At 34.7% G+C, this 15,107-nt stretch overlaps 1 protein-coding gene and 1 long non-coding RNA gene across 2 annotated transcripts; one reads left to right on the top strand and one right to left on the bottom strand.

The window, feature by feature from the left end:
* Nucleotides 1–3,091: 3,091 nt before the first annotated feature.
* On the bottom strand, nucleotides 3,092–12,233 carry LOC128209899 (uncharacterized protein C1orf198-like). Its single transcript, XM_052914156.1, has 4 exons — nucleotides 11,914–12,233; nucleotides 8,621–8,671; nucleotides 7,010–7,218; nucleotides 3,092–6,246 (listed from the first exon to the last, which is right to left on the bottom strand). The coding sequence occupies exons 1-4, from the start codon at nucleotides 12,181–12,183 to the stop codon at nucleotides 5,628–5,630; spliced, it is 1,149 nt and encodes a 382-aa protein (XP_052770116.1). The 5' UTR covers nucleotides 12,184–12,233; the 3' UTR covers nucleotides 3,092–5,627.
* A 214-nt stretch (nucleotides 12,234–12,447) lies between these two features.
* Nucleotides 12,448–13,640, top strand: LOC128207859 (uncharacterized). The gene is made up of 3 exons (XR_008256768.1): nucleotides 12,448–12,552; nucleotides 13,148–13,213; nucleotides 13,566–13,640. It is a non-coding gene; the product is annotated as an uncharacterized LOC128207859 (long non-coding RNA).
* Nucleotides 13,641–15,107: the final 1,467 nt, after the last annotated feature.

Below are 15,107 nucleotides of genomic sequence, written 5' to 3'. Positions count from 1 at the left end.
AATTTCGACCCATCCCCCGGTATCCCGGTCTGCCTGTTTACTGCCCTTCCTGTCCTGAAGCTTAATTGGATTATCAACTGATGGTGTGTTTTAACAACAACTATTGGGTGACACTTAATAAATCAGCAAGGCACATTTCATGCATTGTTTTGATTGAAACTGACAGAATTTGCGAAAGAAATGTCAATATTAGACTGGTGAGATAAAAGGTCGATTTATCATTGGTTTAACTATAATTTTTATCCAATCAGAGAGGATGTAACAAATTAAAGAAAAGAATTCTTCAAAACATGTGCCATTGTCATCAAAAGAATTAATAATTTAAAGGTGACAGTGAATTATTCGGTAAAGAAAAGGATTAAAATAATCAATAGACAATGCTGTTCTTTGTTTTGCATCACTTACATGTTTACATACATGACATTGACCTTCATCGCAAATATCGGAAAAAAAAACAGAACTTCAGAAGAGAAACTGAAAGTAGACAATTCGGATGAAATGACTTGTTTATTTATTATGGTGGTGATGTTTTTATTTTTTGATGAATGCCAAAAGAAGATATGTTTATGAACTTAAACAATAAATTATGCATTTGCTTTTTATCAAAAGAAAACAAATCTGACTATTTGGGAATTGAAATGAAAATATTGATAATTCATTCCATTCTCTCTATTAGTCTGAAAGTCATCATTTATGATAATAGGCAGTAGATTTTGTATCCAATTTTAGAGGAAGGTAAGCCTATTAAATTGTCTCTGAAACATATTTTTCTATGAAGTATTCTATTTTTCAAGTGAGTGCTTTTATTATGCAATATGGCTGTGTCTCATAAAAATACAGAGGAAGTGCTGGAAAAAGGGGTAAACAAGGTGAATTGGCACGTGCGCCATGCCCGTAGTGCTACATGGCGATGATGAAAATCCCCTGGTATGTGACCCAAACCCCTTTAAATTCTGGACATAATCCCCTCGGGAGCCTTTCAAAATTATGGCAATTTGTATTTTTCGTACTTGGGTCTTAAAATACTTTGAAATTTTGCCGAATTAGATCTGCTAAAAAAAAACCTGAATACTACCAAAATCCCCCTGAATTTTCAGCTTTTCGAACAAATCCCCCTGAATGGTCTCCAGAAAATATGGCATGTATGGTGGTGATATATTTTGTTCAACCATGATGGACTTTCCCTAAGGCCACAACATTGATTGACTGTCCCAAAATGCCACAACAATGATAGACTGTCCCAAAAGGCCACAACAATGATTGACTCTCCCTAACGCCACCATGATGATGGACTCTCCCTAAGGCCACAACAATGATTGACTCCCAAATCGGCACAAAAATTATTGACTCTAATGAAAGGCCACAACATTGACTCTCCAAAAGGCCACAATGATTGACTCTCCCTAAAGGCCACAACGATGTTGCCTCTCCCAAAAGGCCACAACAACGATTGACTCTCCCAAAAGGCCACAACAATGATGGACTCTCCAAAAAGGCCACAACAATGATGGACTCTCCCAAAAAGACACAACAATGATTGACTCTCCCAAAAGGCCACAATAACGATGGACTCTCCCAAAAGGCAACAACGATAATGGATTCTCCCTTAGGCCACAATAATGATTGACTCTCCCAAAAGGTCATAACATGGGTTGACTCTCCCAAAGGCCACAACAATGATGGACTCTTCCAAAAGGCCACAACAATGATGGACTCTCCCAAAAGGCCACAACGATGATGGACTCACTCTTAAGTCACAACAATGATTGACTCTCCCAAAAGGCCACAACATGGATTGACTCTCCCAAAGGCCACAACATGAATTGACTCTCCCAAAAGCCACAACAATGATTGACTCTCCCAAAAGGCAACAATGATGATGGACTCTCCTAAATGACCTCATCCAACTTGCAACCAAAGCTGATAGATGTGATTAATGTGATTCTTCAGACTGTTCGACATTGTAACATTCATTAAAGACCCGTGGAGAAAACATATTTATATATTTCATTTAAGATTTACTTCTGCGTTTTTCGTTGGCAGCACACATGCCCATTTTAACTTCAGCCATTTCAAAAATGTTGATAGCACTGTACAATAAAACAAAAAAAGAGCTGTCGCAGGAATAGGACAAATGCCCCAGGTGTGAAGTCCATATCGTGGAACATTGACCTGTGACATTTACAGATTATAAAGTACAAATTTGGTGTGAAATACAGCTTTAAATCCCATTTAAGAAAACAAATATTTTGGCTTAGACAAGAAGTATGGAAGTGAAGTTAATACTGTACATGACCTCTGAGTCTGATCTTGGCCTTTGAGACCAGAGAACAAATTTTCCATAGAACTCCACATTTCTGTTTGAATTCCCATTGATAACAAGAGCTGTCACATGAACGTGACAAATGCCTTTTGCAAAATAAGCCATTAGTCCTTGTACCTGTATGGACAGATAGCCTTGTAACATATTCTCATGATGACCTTCCCTACCTTTCAATTAAGTTTGGAAATATTGATCTGAAACATTTATAAGCAAAGTATGTACATGGAAATCACTGCAGGATGAGGTGGGTGTTAACTCGTCTCTGGGCCTAAGCGTTCTTCAGTAATTGATTGAAAACCGACTTTTGGTGAAAGGTCACCACAACATTGACCATTGACTCACTGACCTCAAAATCAATAGGGTTCCTCTGCTGGTCATTAGCATTCTGCCCATCAAGTTTGAGGTTTCGGGGCCATAGCATTCTTCAGTTATTCATTGGAAACAGAAGGAACGGAAATCGTAGGGACGGACGCACAGGCAGACAGACTAAGTACTATATGCTGCCCTTTAGGGGCATTATTTAAAAGTGACCTTGACCTTTGCAATAAGAACACAAATTCTATAATTGACCCCATGGAAATCTACAATTCTATAAAATCCAATCAATAGTAACCAAATATTTGCTGAGACAAGATTGCAACATAGAGACACACGCAAATGCCACCCTTTGCAGGCATAAATATTGTGTCACACCCATGAAAAAGAACATCATTTAGAACTGAGCTTTTCTTACTGCCACTAATATACCAATAAAACATTGCTGAAGAATATAATCTTTATTTTGATAAAAAAATACCTCAATGAATGAACACAACACTGCTATTATGTTATTTAACATATTAATTAATATACATTTATATAAGAAGATTAACTGTATATTTATATGTATATATATATAAAATCAAATAAAAAAGTAACATCACATTTTCTTAAATAAGCCGACTGTTTGCTTGTAGCTCATCAAGGATAATAATAAAGTCTTGAACTAGCATTTTACTATTATATATACATGTACACAGTTTTATCATGAATAAAATGCATCAAAAAATGAGAATACTGATAAGTACACACTAAATATTGTAAGTATCAAAAAGCTGTAATTGAGTATTGAACTAGTCTACAGTTGACCCTCCAATCTTACTGGTGAAATAAACATGTTTGTAAAATGTTCATGCACATTTTGTTTTCAGTTAATTTAACTGATAACTGTGAAAAAGTAGAAAATAACAGAAACGAATTTCAAAATTTGAAACAGTCTTCACAATTACAAAGCAAATTTAGCAGAAGCAATGGTTGGGCCATATTGAATAATTGGATATCAGCAAATTTAGCAGCAGCAATGGTTGAGCTGACCATATTGAATAATTGGATATCTTTTTTCATCATAAAAAAACAAAAAAACAAAACCAAGCATATACAAAACAGATCTAGTTAAAATGCTTATAGAAAAATCATCATCGAAACAATGTCTTCAGGCAAGACTGATAAAAAAACAAGCATTTTCAGTGAAAAGATATCCCCCGCTAATGATGGCTTGTTTGTGCTTGATGGCTTGTTTGTGCTTGAAGGCTAAAAAAATCTCAGAAAGAATAAGATAAGCACATTGGTTTATCCCTTTCCGAGCCAAATTATAAAATATCGACCGGGACTACTTTATGATAAAAATTTTTAACGAAATAAATCGGAGGGATGATTAAATAAAACTGTCTTTTCCGAAACTACTTACTCGGAAACATCAATCATTGCAAAATAGTACTCAATAGTTGAGATAAAAATGTAGCCGTAGAAATTCACCGAAGAAGTTCATTGCAGGTTGTTGGTTCATATAACATTCAAGTTTCATTAAATTCTAGCAGCTAGTTACTGAGAAACAGCTGCAAACAATGATTTTTTAATAAATCAAGGGCAATAACTCTAAGGAAAATTGACCAATCCAAAAGAAAAATAGACAGGCATCATCACAGTATGTTGGTTCTTATTTATTCCAAGTGTCATGAAATTCTACCAGCTAGTTGCATAGAAAAGGCTGCAAACATGGATCTTTTAATAAATCAAGGGCAAATAACTCATATAGAAATTACACAATCCAAAATATAAATAAACAGGCATCATCGCAGTATGTTGGTTCATATTTATTTCAAGTTTCAAGAATTTCTACCAACTAGTTACTGAGAAATGGCTGTAAATGAGAGTTTTTCAAAAATTCAAGGGCAATAACTCCAAGTACAATTGACCAATCCAAAAAAAAAAATGAACAGGCATCATCCCAGTATAGTAATTCATATTTATTTTAAGTTTCATGAAATTCTGCCAGCTAGTGACTGAGAAATGGCTGTGAATGTGCATTTTTCAAAAAATCAAGGGCAATAACTCCAAGGACAATTGACCAATCAAATTTTTTTTGGACGGGCATCATTCCAGTATAGTGGTTCATATTTATTTTAAATTTCATGAAATTTTACCAGCTAGTTACTGAGAAAACGCAGGTGACGGACGGACGGAAGGACGGACGGACAACGCCATTTCAATATCCCCCTCCCTATTTCATAGGCGGGGGATAACAAACATGAATACAATTGAAATTCAATCAACTAAGGGTACCTGCATGGTTATTGGCCGAGCAAATCAAGTATGTACAACTAAATATCCCAGAATCAATGTAACATGCCTAAATATTACCGGTAGGTGTTTATTGTAAATCAAGATAAATGTTTCTCATGCCAAGTACTGGTAAATAAAACTATGTACTTTAAATTATTTCCTTATTATTATCTAATTGGTTTATGGTAAGGGCTTTATAAATCATCCAAGGAACAATTATCATAAAGCAGTAATCTTACTATAAACTGTATTAAGATATATTTTACAAAGCAGGTCCCAATTTCTCAAAACTGAAGTCCCTTTTAACAGCTATAAGCTAAACCCACTATTTTTGTCTTTCAATATTTTGCGTATTATGTACCGGTACTCTTTGAAAAGTTTTAAACATTTTGTGTTTTATGTACTCTTAAAAGTTTTAATACTTTAGATAGGAATTATCATTACGATTATCACAATAAACCATTTTTCATTTATAAAATATCATTATAAGTTTGTATTTTGGCTTACTGAAATAAGCAACTTAAGCCTGTTAAGCTTAAGAAGTTCCGAGAAATCGCGGCCAGAGGACAGGTGAAGCGTGAGATTCAGTAATATTGCACTGTAGATACTGGCAAGATTCTAAACAATGACTTCGTACATTATTTCACAAACACTGTAAGACAAATTGTCAATCCAATGGCCTTATTGTACTATGTCCTCAGTTTTACCAGTTGTCAAGAAAATCAAAGCCTGTCTTGGAGGCATTCTGGCTGTCTGTCTCGTCAGCAGCCGGCTTGGTTACCTGGAGATAATCCTCCTCCTCATCCTCCATTGAGCCTCGAAGTAACTCGGACCCCACCCCCCTGTCCATTCCCATCCCCTGGGGCTCTACCAGTAGTGTCCGGTATGGTGATGGAGTCCCACTGCTTGTATCATCTTCCCTACCCTGATTTACAAATGAGGACCAGTTCTCACCCATGGCCTGGTTATCAAAGGCATGGTGATTATCTCCTGTCCTGGTCACTAAAGTCTCATCATCTTCAGACTTTCTCGAAATGAGTGATTTAACTGGAGACCTGCTGAACGACCTCTGGCGTCGCGCTGGCCTTGTTGGTGCCGGGTCATTGGCTAGAGAGTAGCTGAGAATCTCTCTGCTGGAGACAGAAGGACTGCGGTTCATGTCTAATGAACCACGATTGATGATGAACGAACCCTGCGAGCTGGACAGGTCATCCACACTGCCGGTAAAGCCGTAATTGATGGCATCTGGGGTCTTGGATCTGCTGGTGGATGGGGAAGACTTGGAGGTGCTTACTGACTTACATGGACTTGAACTTCGACACCTGCAATTGAGAGGTCAAATGTTATTAAGAAAAATATTTCTGTGTACCTAACACAATATTTACTGAAATTAATTAAACAGCCCTATTTAACCCAGGATGCCCACTGTACACAATTAGAACTGCACGGTTGATTTTTAATCAAAACAGCTCCCCTATGGTTGTCTCATTCAGTTCCACATTAGACATATGGAAATAGGAAAACATATGTGCATGTATGGAAAAGCATAGCAGGCTTGATACAGAAACAGTGGGACAAACACAATTAGTTCCTTATGACATTGACTTTGAACTTAACTAATTGTGGCATGTGGTCTGCACATCGTCTGAATATATGGTGAACATTTGTGGGTATTTGTTTCAAAATCTTTCAAGTGGTTCAAAAGATATGGAGCAGACACAACATATAGTCATATTACAGTCTTTTGACCTGTAATTGTGACCTTGACCTTGAACAGAGCTGGTTGTTACATGCTCACTGCATATTGCCTCAATATGGTCAACATTTGCCGGTAGTTAATTCAAAGTTCACCAGAATGATATGGAGCAGACACGAAATGTATTCATATGATCTTTGACCTGTAAGTGTGACCTTGACCGTAAGCTGAGTTGGTTGTAACATGGCTCTGCACATCATTTCAATTTGGTAAATATTTGTGGGTAGTTATATCAAAATCCTTCAAGCAGTTCACGAAATATGAAGTGGAAACGATTGTCTCAAGCAAAAACACTTTGTCTCCCCATTTATGAGGAGAGCCATAATTACCTGTCAATAAGCTCTGGTCTGTCTACCCCTCTCAACAGTGGGTTGGTCATCCATACAGTTCCAGATGAGTTAACAGAGAACTCCCTCTCCCTGGATTCTCGGTCTTGAGATGGCTCCCTGCTCACCTCACTCTCCCGTCGCTTCCCCTTGCTTGGAACCTTACACAACACATCAGGTTCTAGGTCGTCAAGTGTTAGGTCCTGTTGACTCTTCAATAGACCAATCAAGTTTTTAATTAAAGCTGAACTCCCACAAATTAACTGTTTTGACAACTTTTTTTGTTTTGTTATGAACCATTTTTTTGCGTATATGTCTGACCAGTGATTAAACACTGCTGACTTTTAATCAGATTGCAGATTTTGTGTCGCCTGACAAGGCGACATATAGCGGTTACTTTTGTTGGCGGTGGCGGGGGCAGCGGTCGCGTCCTGTTTTCACTTGTCCGGGGCATATCTCGTAAACTATTAGTGGTATCAACTTGAAATTTCATATGTAGATAGATCTTATTTAGGGCAAGTGCAGAGCGCAAGAACTGTAACTCTTGCTTCCATATTTTTAGAGTTACCCCCTTTGTTAATTTTCATGCTTTAAGTTTTGTCCGGGGCATATCTTGTAGAATATAAGAGTTATCAACTTGAAACTTCATATGTAGATAGATCTTATTGAGGGCAAGTGCAGTGCACAATAACAATAACTCTTGCTTTCTTAGTTTTAGAGTTATTGCAATTTGTTAATTTTCATGCTTAAAGTTTTGTCCGCGGCATAAGAGGTATCAACTTGAAACTTCATAGCTAGATAGATATCATTGAGGGCAAGAGCAGTAAACAAGAAATGCAACTCTTGCATCTTTATGTTTAGAGTTATTGCCCATTGTTAATTTTCAAGCTTCAATTTTGTCAGGGGCATACATCGTAACTATAAGGGGTATCAACCTGAAACTTAATATATAGATAGATCTCATTGAGGGCAAGTGCAGTGCACAAGAACCGTAATTCTTGCTTCCATATTTTTAGAGTTATTGCCCTTTGTTAATTTTCGTTGTTAATTTTTGTCCGGCTTTACGTTGTTACCTTCAGTTCAAATGCCACCTACACTTGAAAGTTAAATGGCAACATCTTTGTCTATAAATGAATAAAATGCCAATCTAACAGCTATAATGTTGACAGTAAATTATTCGTCAGGCGACACATCTGACTCGCGGAGTTCTAGTTCCTATTTATATGCATGTTCAAACATTTATGTTTTATGGCTGAACGCCTTAACGTTTTAAAAAGCAAAAAAGAGTTTTCCAAACAATTGAAATGTGTTCGATTGTGAGTTCTCTTACATGACTGAATTAAAGGCATTGATGCACAAATAAGCTGGTTCTCAATCATTTTTATTGAAAAAATGTCAAACTGTCAATTTGGGGAGCTTTAAGTAAAGCTTTAAAAGATTTAAAAAAATATATATAATTAATTAGTTCCAGTAGAATGAAAGTCAAGACCTCACTTGCCTTCTACATGTATACATTAAACAATATTTTTTTATTAAGTCTAAGCCATTATTAATTAAAGAGATTAAGTTTGTTATCAAAAAGGAAGTATAGATGATATTTGTATGAAACTTTACCTTGGTTCTCCAGTTAAATGGGGATGAGTGTTCATCTTGCCAGGTCCAACACTGAAAATAGTATTGTAATACTTCATGAAAATTATGTAAGACTATGTGTAGCTTAAGTTAACATTGTAAGAGTAAGAATGATAACAGCCTCAATTAAAGTGACACTCTTATTCATAATCAATACATACACATGTATATAGCAAACATTATTTTTTGCTGATAAACCTTTAACTACTCACTAAATAATGCATTTATATAAAATATTAATTATTGATAACAAGAGTGTAACCATGTATTTAATAGCAGAAAGCGCAAAAATATTAAATGATTGGTGAATGCTAAATGATTTACTGTAGTCTACTATAGTCTCCTAAGGTAGAAATACCGTGTTATATGCTCATTGCTTTCAAAATAAACTCGGTATCCTTCATAAGAACCATTGTTTTCAACCTTTATTCATCCTTTTTCGAATATTAAAACAATATTATTAATTGTGGTAAACCTATTTTGGGAGTAAGAGTGCAACTTGAATCAATTTAATGTCTTCAATTTTAATTTCCATTTGACACCGACTTGATCATACAGGGAATGCCTATATCATAATCAAACATATTGATTTTTTTCTCTACAAACCCTGGAGAATCATTGCAGTGATAGCCTACAACACTGTAACACATATGCATTTTTTCAAACTGGGGCAATCTTAGTAAAATTCTATAACCTAATATCAATACAACCCCTTTTTGTTTCCTTAAATCTGAAAGTGAAAATTTGTGTAAATGTTGAGTTTTAAATGTTAAACAAAACTGTTTTGATTCAGATAACATTTGTTTAGGTTTTACGTTTATATGATTAATATATACATCTACAAGTACATGTAAGTTATACAACTCTAAAGCTCTGTTAATGATTGGTCAGGGTTTGAGAAATGGAACAATGTGTATGGTTTCAACACTGTAGATATTCACTTCAATAGTCATGCCTTGATTGCATATGTTTAATAATAAGGGGCAATGTGGAATGCCACATTTTAGACAGATTTTTCATTTGGTCAATGTTTTTTTTCTCAGTAGAATATAAGGATAGTGCGCAGTAACTAAAAAATGCTTTTCCTACCATTTATTGTATTCTTTTGAGCAGAACTACAGGTATAAACAAGAAACAATGCAATACTATGAATCCATGTTTTCAATAGTTGACAGTAAAACACAATGACTCAGTATAAAACATGTTTCTATTTAACAAACAGTTACAAGGATTAGTTGTCTGTTTATCTGAATGTTCAGTTTGAACTGGTTTTTTTTCTATTTTAGGTAACAGTAACATTGACTATGACTCAAAATGCAATCCTATGTCTATAACCCTATAAACCAAGTATGGTCACAGTATGTCAACCCAAAACGGGTATTCAGTTCAGTTTCAACTGTTTATTCATTTTCAACCGTTTTCTATTTTTTGTTACAATGACCTAGACCCGAAGAGCCCATACATAATAATCCCATAAAAGGTTTCCTTACACTCTTCTTACATACCAAGAAGCTAAAATATGTGAATCCTAACTGAAGTTGTTCAGTTTCATCCATTTTTCTATTTTAAGACCTTGACCTTGACCAAAATTGCACCAAACGCAATTGCTAGATAGGTCTGCATAAACTCTTCCTTCAGTACCATTGAACCATTTTTATATTTTAGTAACAGTGACCTTAACCCCTGACTCCAAGCACAATCCCATGAAAGGCCCCCATACACTTTTCCTAGATACCAAGTTTGGTCACAATACGAGGGTATTCAGGAATTTTGTGGACTTCTTACATATTCTCTAAATTTTTTGTCTGAATCATTTAAAAATTCATGAATATTAAATTTTATATTTTTATCTAAGTGTTTTGCATAGTCAATAAAAAATTTAAGTTTGTAAATTCAATGGGTATTGAAAAGTTACAGCTTTCAAAATAAAAGGAAAGCATGGTTGGCGCGTTATCTAAAATGTATGTTTACAAACCTATTATGTATCTTTCACAACATGCTTTTCTTCCACATTTATCTATGATATTCAACCAAATTACGTGGTTTATAGTTATTTTGTACCCTGACCATTTCGTACCTTCCAATTTTTGGTCATTTCGTACCCTTTGGATAGTCATTTTGTATCCTACCTAACTAGGCTATGAAATGACCAGAATCGGATGGTACGAAATGGTCAGGTTACGAAATGACTAGTTCCCAATTACGTCACATATTACGCTGACGTCATACTAATAAACCGTTTAAATTTCTGATGTCATTTCTGTTTAAAGGTCGTTTTTATCTGACTTGATTACAAGCACAGTCTGGTATACAATATTGCGTCATCAGACTTTGTGGAAGCGCAAGGGGTGATCAAGTTTTGTGTTGGATTGGGGAAAACACCAAAAGAGACTATGATTTTGATGGCTGAGGCAAAAATGAAGCAACCTGTGTGCTGTTCATTAGTATTCAACTGACATTGATCAACATTTTATAAAAAGGAAATTCCATAGAAGGCAGGGCTTTTTCTATAGTACCCACGGGTCCAACTATCGGACCCATTCCCAAAGCAAAATATAAGATATTTTTCCCAATTTTCATAAAAAAAATCCCAATCCATTTTTTTTTTTTTTTTTTTTTTTAGAAAGTCTTTTTACATGTACTGGATCATTTTCAACATCATATCAATTATGTGATGTTAAGTTTTTTTGATAATTGAATTCGGAAATCATTGATTTTCATCACATTTAGATATCTGTATGAAATATTATCTGTCATGATCGATTTATTGCAATAGATATTTACACCCAAGGATTGATATTTCAGCAAATTTGGGTCTTTTAAAGGGAGATAAACTAATATAAAACCATTTCCTAATTCGCTGGAGACTAGACAGCTTTTTCTTTTAACTGTAAAATTTCCCAATTTCGGCATTTTCACGACGCAAAATTTCCCAAAATGTCTAGGGTCTTTTTCCCAAATTGGGCAGAAAAAGCCCTGGAAGGAAAGAGGACGGAGGAAGACAAGGGGCACTACATTAGTGACGTCCGTGAACATCGTTGAAGGGGTTAAAGAGTGTTTGACGATTTTTGTTTTAGGGACTCTACAGAAACATAAAGGCGAACATAATGAATGTCCAAATGTTAAAAAAGTTTCTTTAACATTCATTATGGTGGCTATGACAAGTATGTATATAATATAACATTAGATAATAATTAAATACCAGCTTTTAAAAAGCCTTATAAATAAATCATTATGTTCACAATTGCTAGACTCCTTCACTTCCGAATACTTACATCATTATCAAAATCAACTACTATTTTCTCTCCAGTTTCGACTTTCATTTTAGGGAAACAATTGCCATAAGCATTTAGTTTTTCGATGTTAGCATATTTCTCTCTCACAGTCATGTCAACCAAATAGTCATCGAGTAACATTTCTTGCTCTTTTAAACCAAGTTCCTTCCATTGTGTTTTCAGTGAACGTTTGAGTATTGCTTCATCCTTAATGATTTTACTGGCGATAGGATTAACCTTACTCATGTACGACTTGTATTTCTCTTCCATTTTGGTATTTAATTAAAAGAACAATTGTTGACAATTAACCGGAAGTAGGAAGTGACTGCTCCAAAATAATGTACGGAGAATTCCGTAAGTTTCCGTAAATTGCCGATGCTAATGTCAAGGTAATCAAGGTCACTCAGCCGGTAGGGTCGACGTTATATTCTATACACGCTCACGGTCTGACCATTGGAATCTATACAGCCTTAAATTTTTCCCTAAAGTAAACCATGAAACTGTTGACTGCGACCATTTCAACTAGTTCTATTTCCGGATAGCACTTTAAGCTCCCGTTTTAGTATAATAACTATTTTAAGGGATTATAACTTGGACTTCAAATATGTCGACATGGATAAACAGCCTCAAGTCAACTTTGTAAGTGCTCCGTCTCCATGATTTGTCGCTGTGGTACGAAAGGATTGGGATCAAGTATGCTAACAGTAAAAGATGTATGATTTTACTTTGACGTTTGAAATATCAAAGACGAATATTTGAATGTTATTTTATGTATGTTTGGTTCATAATGGTACTTTGTCAAGTGTAGGACCCACAAATCTTCTTCAAAGTTGAAGTCACTATTGCAGTTAATTGTAACCACAACCCAGGTCTGGGGAATAGTGGATACTTTGACTTTCGGTCCAGCCTATCCAAGACACTGCCAGGCCATCTGGAAGGTAAAAACATGGCCCATTTCCCTGACTACATGTATCCCTGGACTGGGTCGGGGCGTGGTTACAAATGACTGGTGCATAACATTCTAAATGCAATGTCAGATTCACATTGAGAGAATTGCTCCCATTTGTCCAAATTTTATTTTCATCAATTGTGGCAATGAAAGCAGATCAGATATCATGCACAGTAAAGATTTTCCTTTTCTTTTTGTAATATATCTTGAAGAATATCAAAGACTGTGGTCATAGTCGATAATGACAAAGTTATCAAGTATTGCATTATTCAAATATAATTTCAGGTTATGCAGGTTGTTGAGAGCAATATGATGAGGGAAGGCAGGAAAGAGTACCAGTCTTATAGTCTGGTAATGTTAACAAGAAATGTTTAAAACACCTTCTTTTTTAATTATGATTTTCCAATATGATATTATGTGTATTGTGATCCTAAAATTGGACTTTTTTCTTAATTGGATTTTTAGGAATATTTAACTGCTTCAGACTTTGAAATAATATCATGACAGTAAAGCAAACCACAAAGTATGTTTTAATATATTTTGCCTAATACTATCGTACAGGCCATCCATACAGTATAGCATACTTTTGTTGTAAAAAAAAACATCTTAATATTTGCACAATAGGTTTTAAGACTTTGATTTTTTGAAGGTGATCAACAAAAGAAAGATTTTTCATAGAATTTTCTTTTATATTATGATTTAGTTGCAGTATGTACTCGTTGCAAAATGGTGTTCGAGCGTTGGCGAATAAGGATTTGCTTGCAGCGTTGAAGAACGATACTATGTATGTTGCATTTGTTTTCTTCTATATATGTGAATACTGTGTTAAACTTTAAATCTTGCCATGAAATAAGTATCATGCATTCCAATTTCAATTTGCCAGTATTACTATATCACAATCCTAAAAGATCCTCTACAACTAAACTTTGTGCAAAAATGTTTTTTATACATGTGAAATTCTTGTAATTTCCTGCTAACAGCATTTATTCCTGTATTGCATATACACTGATAAATGCCCAAGATTGCCAAAAAATTGCTAACTGCTGATCTTTGATAAATGGGGATGCTTTTAACTTATATCTTTATTATTTATTTTTTCAGGCAAAGAACAGAAAGGAAGGTTCTCTTAACATAGAAAGTAAAGAAATAATGAACTTCACACTACAGTTGACAATCTGGATGTGTTTCCTTTGTTATTTGAACATGATTTATGTTAACTAACATAACAAGTATGCACTACAATAATGAATATCTATATTAATAGTTATGATATTCCATTAAACATGGATATGGAAAAATATTCTTTGACAGTGCAAGATAAGATAAATCCAGACATAGTCAGAGTCTTCAGTTAACTTGGATGTGTTCCATTTGTTTCATCCACATACTTGAAATTTGTCTTGTAACTACATCTATTTTTATGAGGTTAAGTGGTGAGTAATCAACCTTTATCATGACATTTTCTTATTAGGGGATAGTATGTATTTATGTTGGCACTATGTGTACCTTCATTCTCTTCATTTTTTCTGTACGAAACAAGACCAAATGTGTCATTTTAGTTTATCCATTTTAAACTGTATTTATTATACTCTTCATTGAATAGCCATTCGTATATTATCAAACATTTTAACAAATTTAAATGTGTTGTTATTTTGATTATATTGTATCGGTGTCATAGGGTACATGTCCATTCCTAGCCTTCAAGATAAAACAGATATATTCTTTGTTGTAAAATGTGTCCTTTATGCATATACATATAGAGTGGCTATAGAGACTCAACATTTTTCTGACAAAATATTAAAGGGTTTCCCTGCATGTGATTGCTACATTCAGTGTACCTCATGTTATATAATACATTATATATGATCAATAAAACAGATTAAGAACCAAAGCTGTTGCTAAATACTTTTTAAAAGCTGTATATGTACAAGACAATACTGAGACTGTATAGACACCAATGTTTGTCCTAACTTGAAGATGTATAGATTCCAATGATTGCCTTGAGTTGAGACTGTATAGATTCCAATGTTTGTCTTAAGCTGAGGCTGTATAGATTCTAATGTTTATCTTAAGGTGAGACTGTATAGATTCTAATGTTTGTCTTCAGTTGAGGCTGTATAGATTCCAATGTTTATCTTAAGGTGAGGCTGTGTAGATTCTAATGTTTGTCTTCAGTTGAGGCTGTATAGATTCCAATGTATGTCTTCAGTTGAGGCTGTATAGATTCTAATTTTTGTTTTTAGTT

This window comes from Mya arenaria, chromosome 11, assembly GCF_026914265.1.
Source record: "Mya arenaria isolate MELC-2E11 chromosome 11, ASM2691426v1".
NCBI lineage: Eukaryota > Metazoa > Mollusca > Bivalvia > Myida > Myidae > Mya > Mya arenaria.
The sequence above is the reverse complement of the archived record's forward strand: the minus strand, read 5'-3'. Positions and strand labels throughout refer to the sequence as shown.

Bases quoted from the DNA above. Each gene is read 5' to 3' on its own strand.
- LOC128209899 (XM_052914156.1), bottom strand. From the start codon at position 12,183: ATGGAAGAGAAATACAAGTCGTACATGAGTAAGGTTAATCCTATCGCC. The intron at 8,672-11,913 runs GTAAGTATTCGG...TACTATTTTCAG, and splicing joins TAGTTGATTTTGATAATGAT to TGTTGGACCTGGCAAGATGA. The intron at 6,247-7,009 runs GTAATTATGGCT...TCTCAATTGCAG, and splicing joins AGACCAGAGCTTATTGACAG to GTGTCGAAGTTCAAGTCCAT.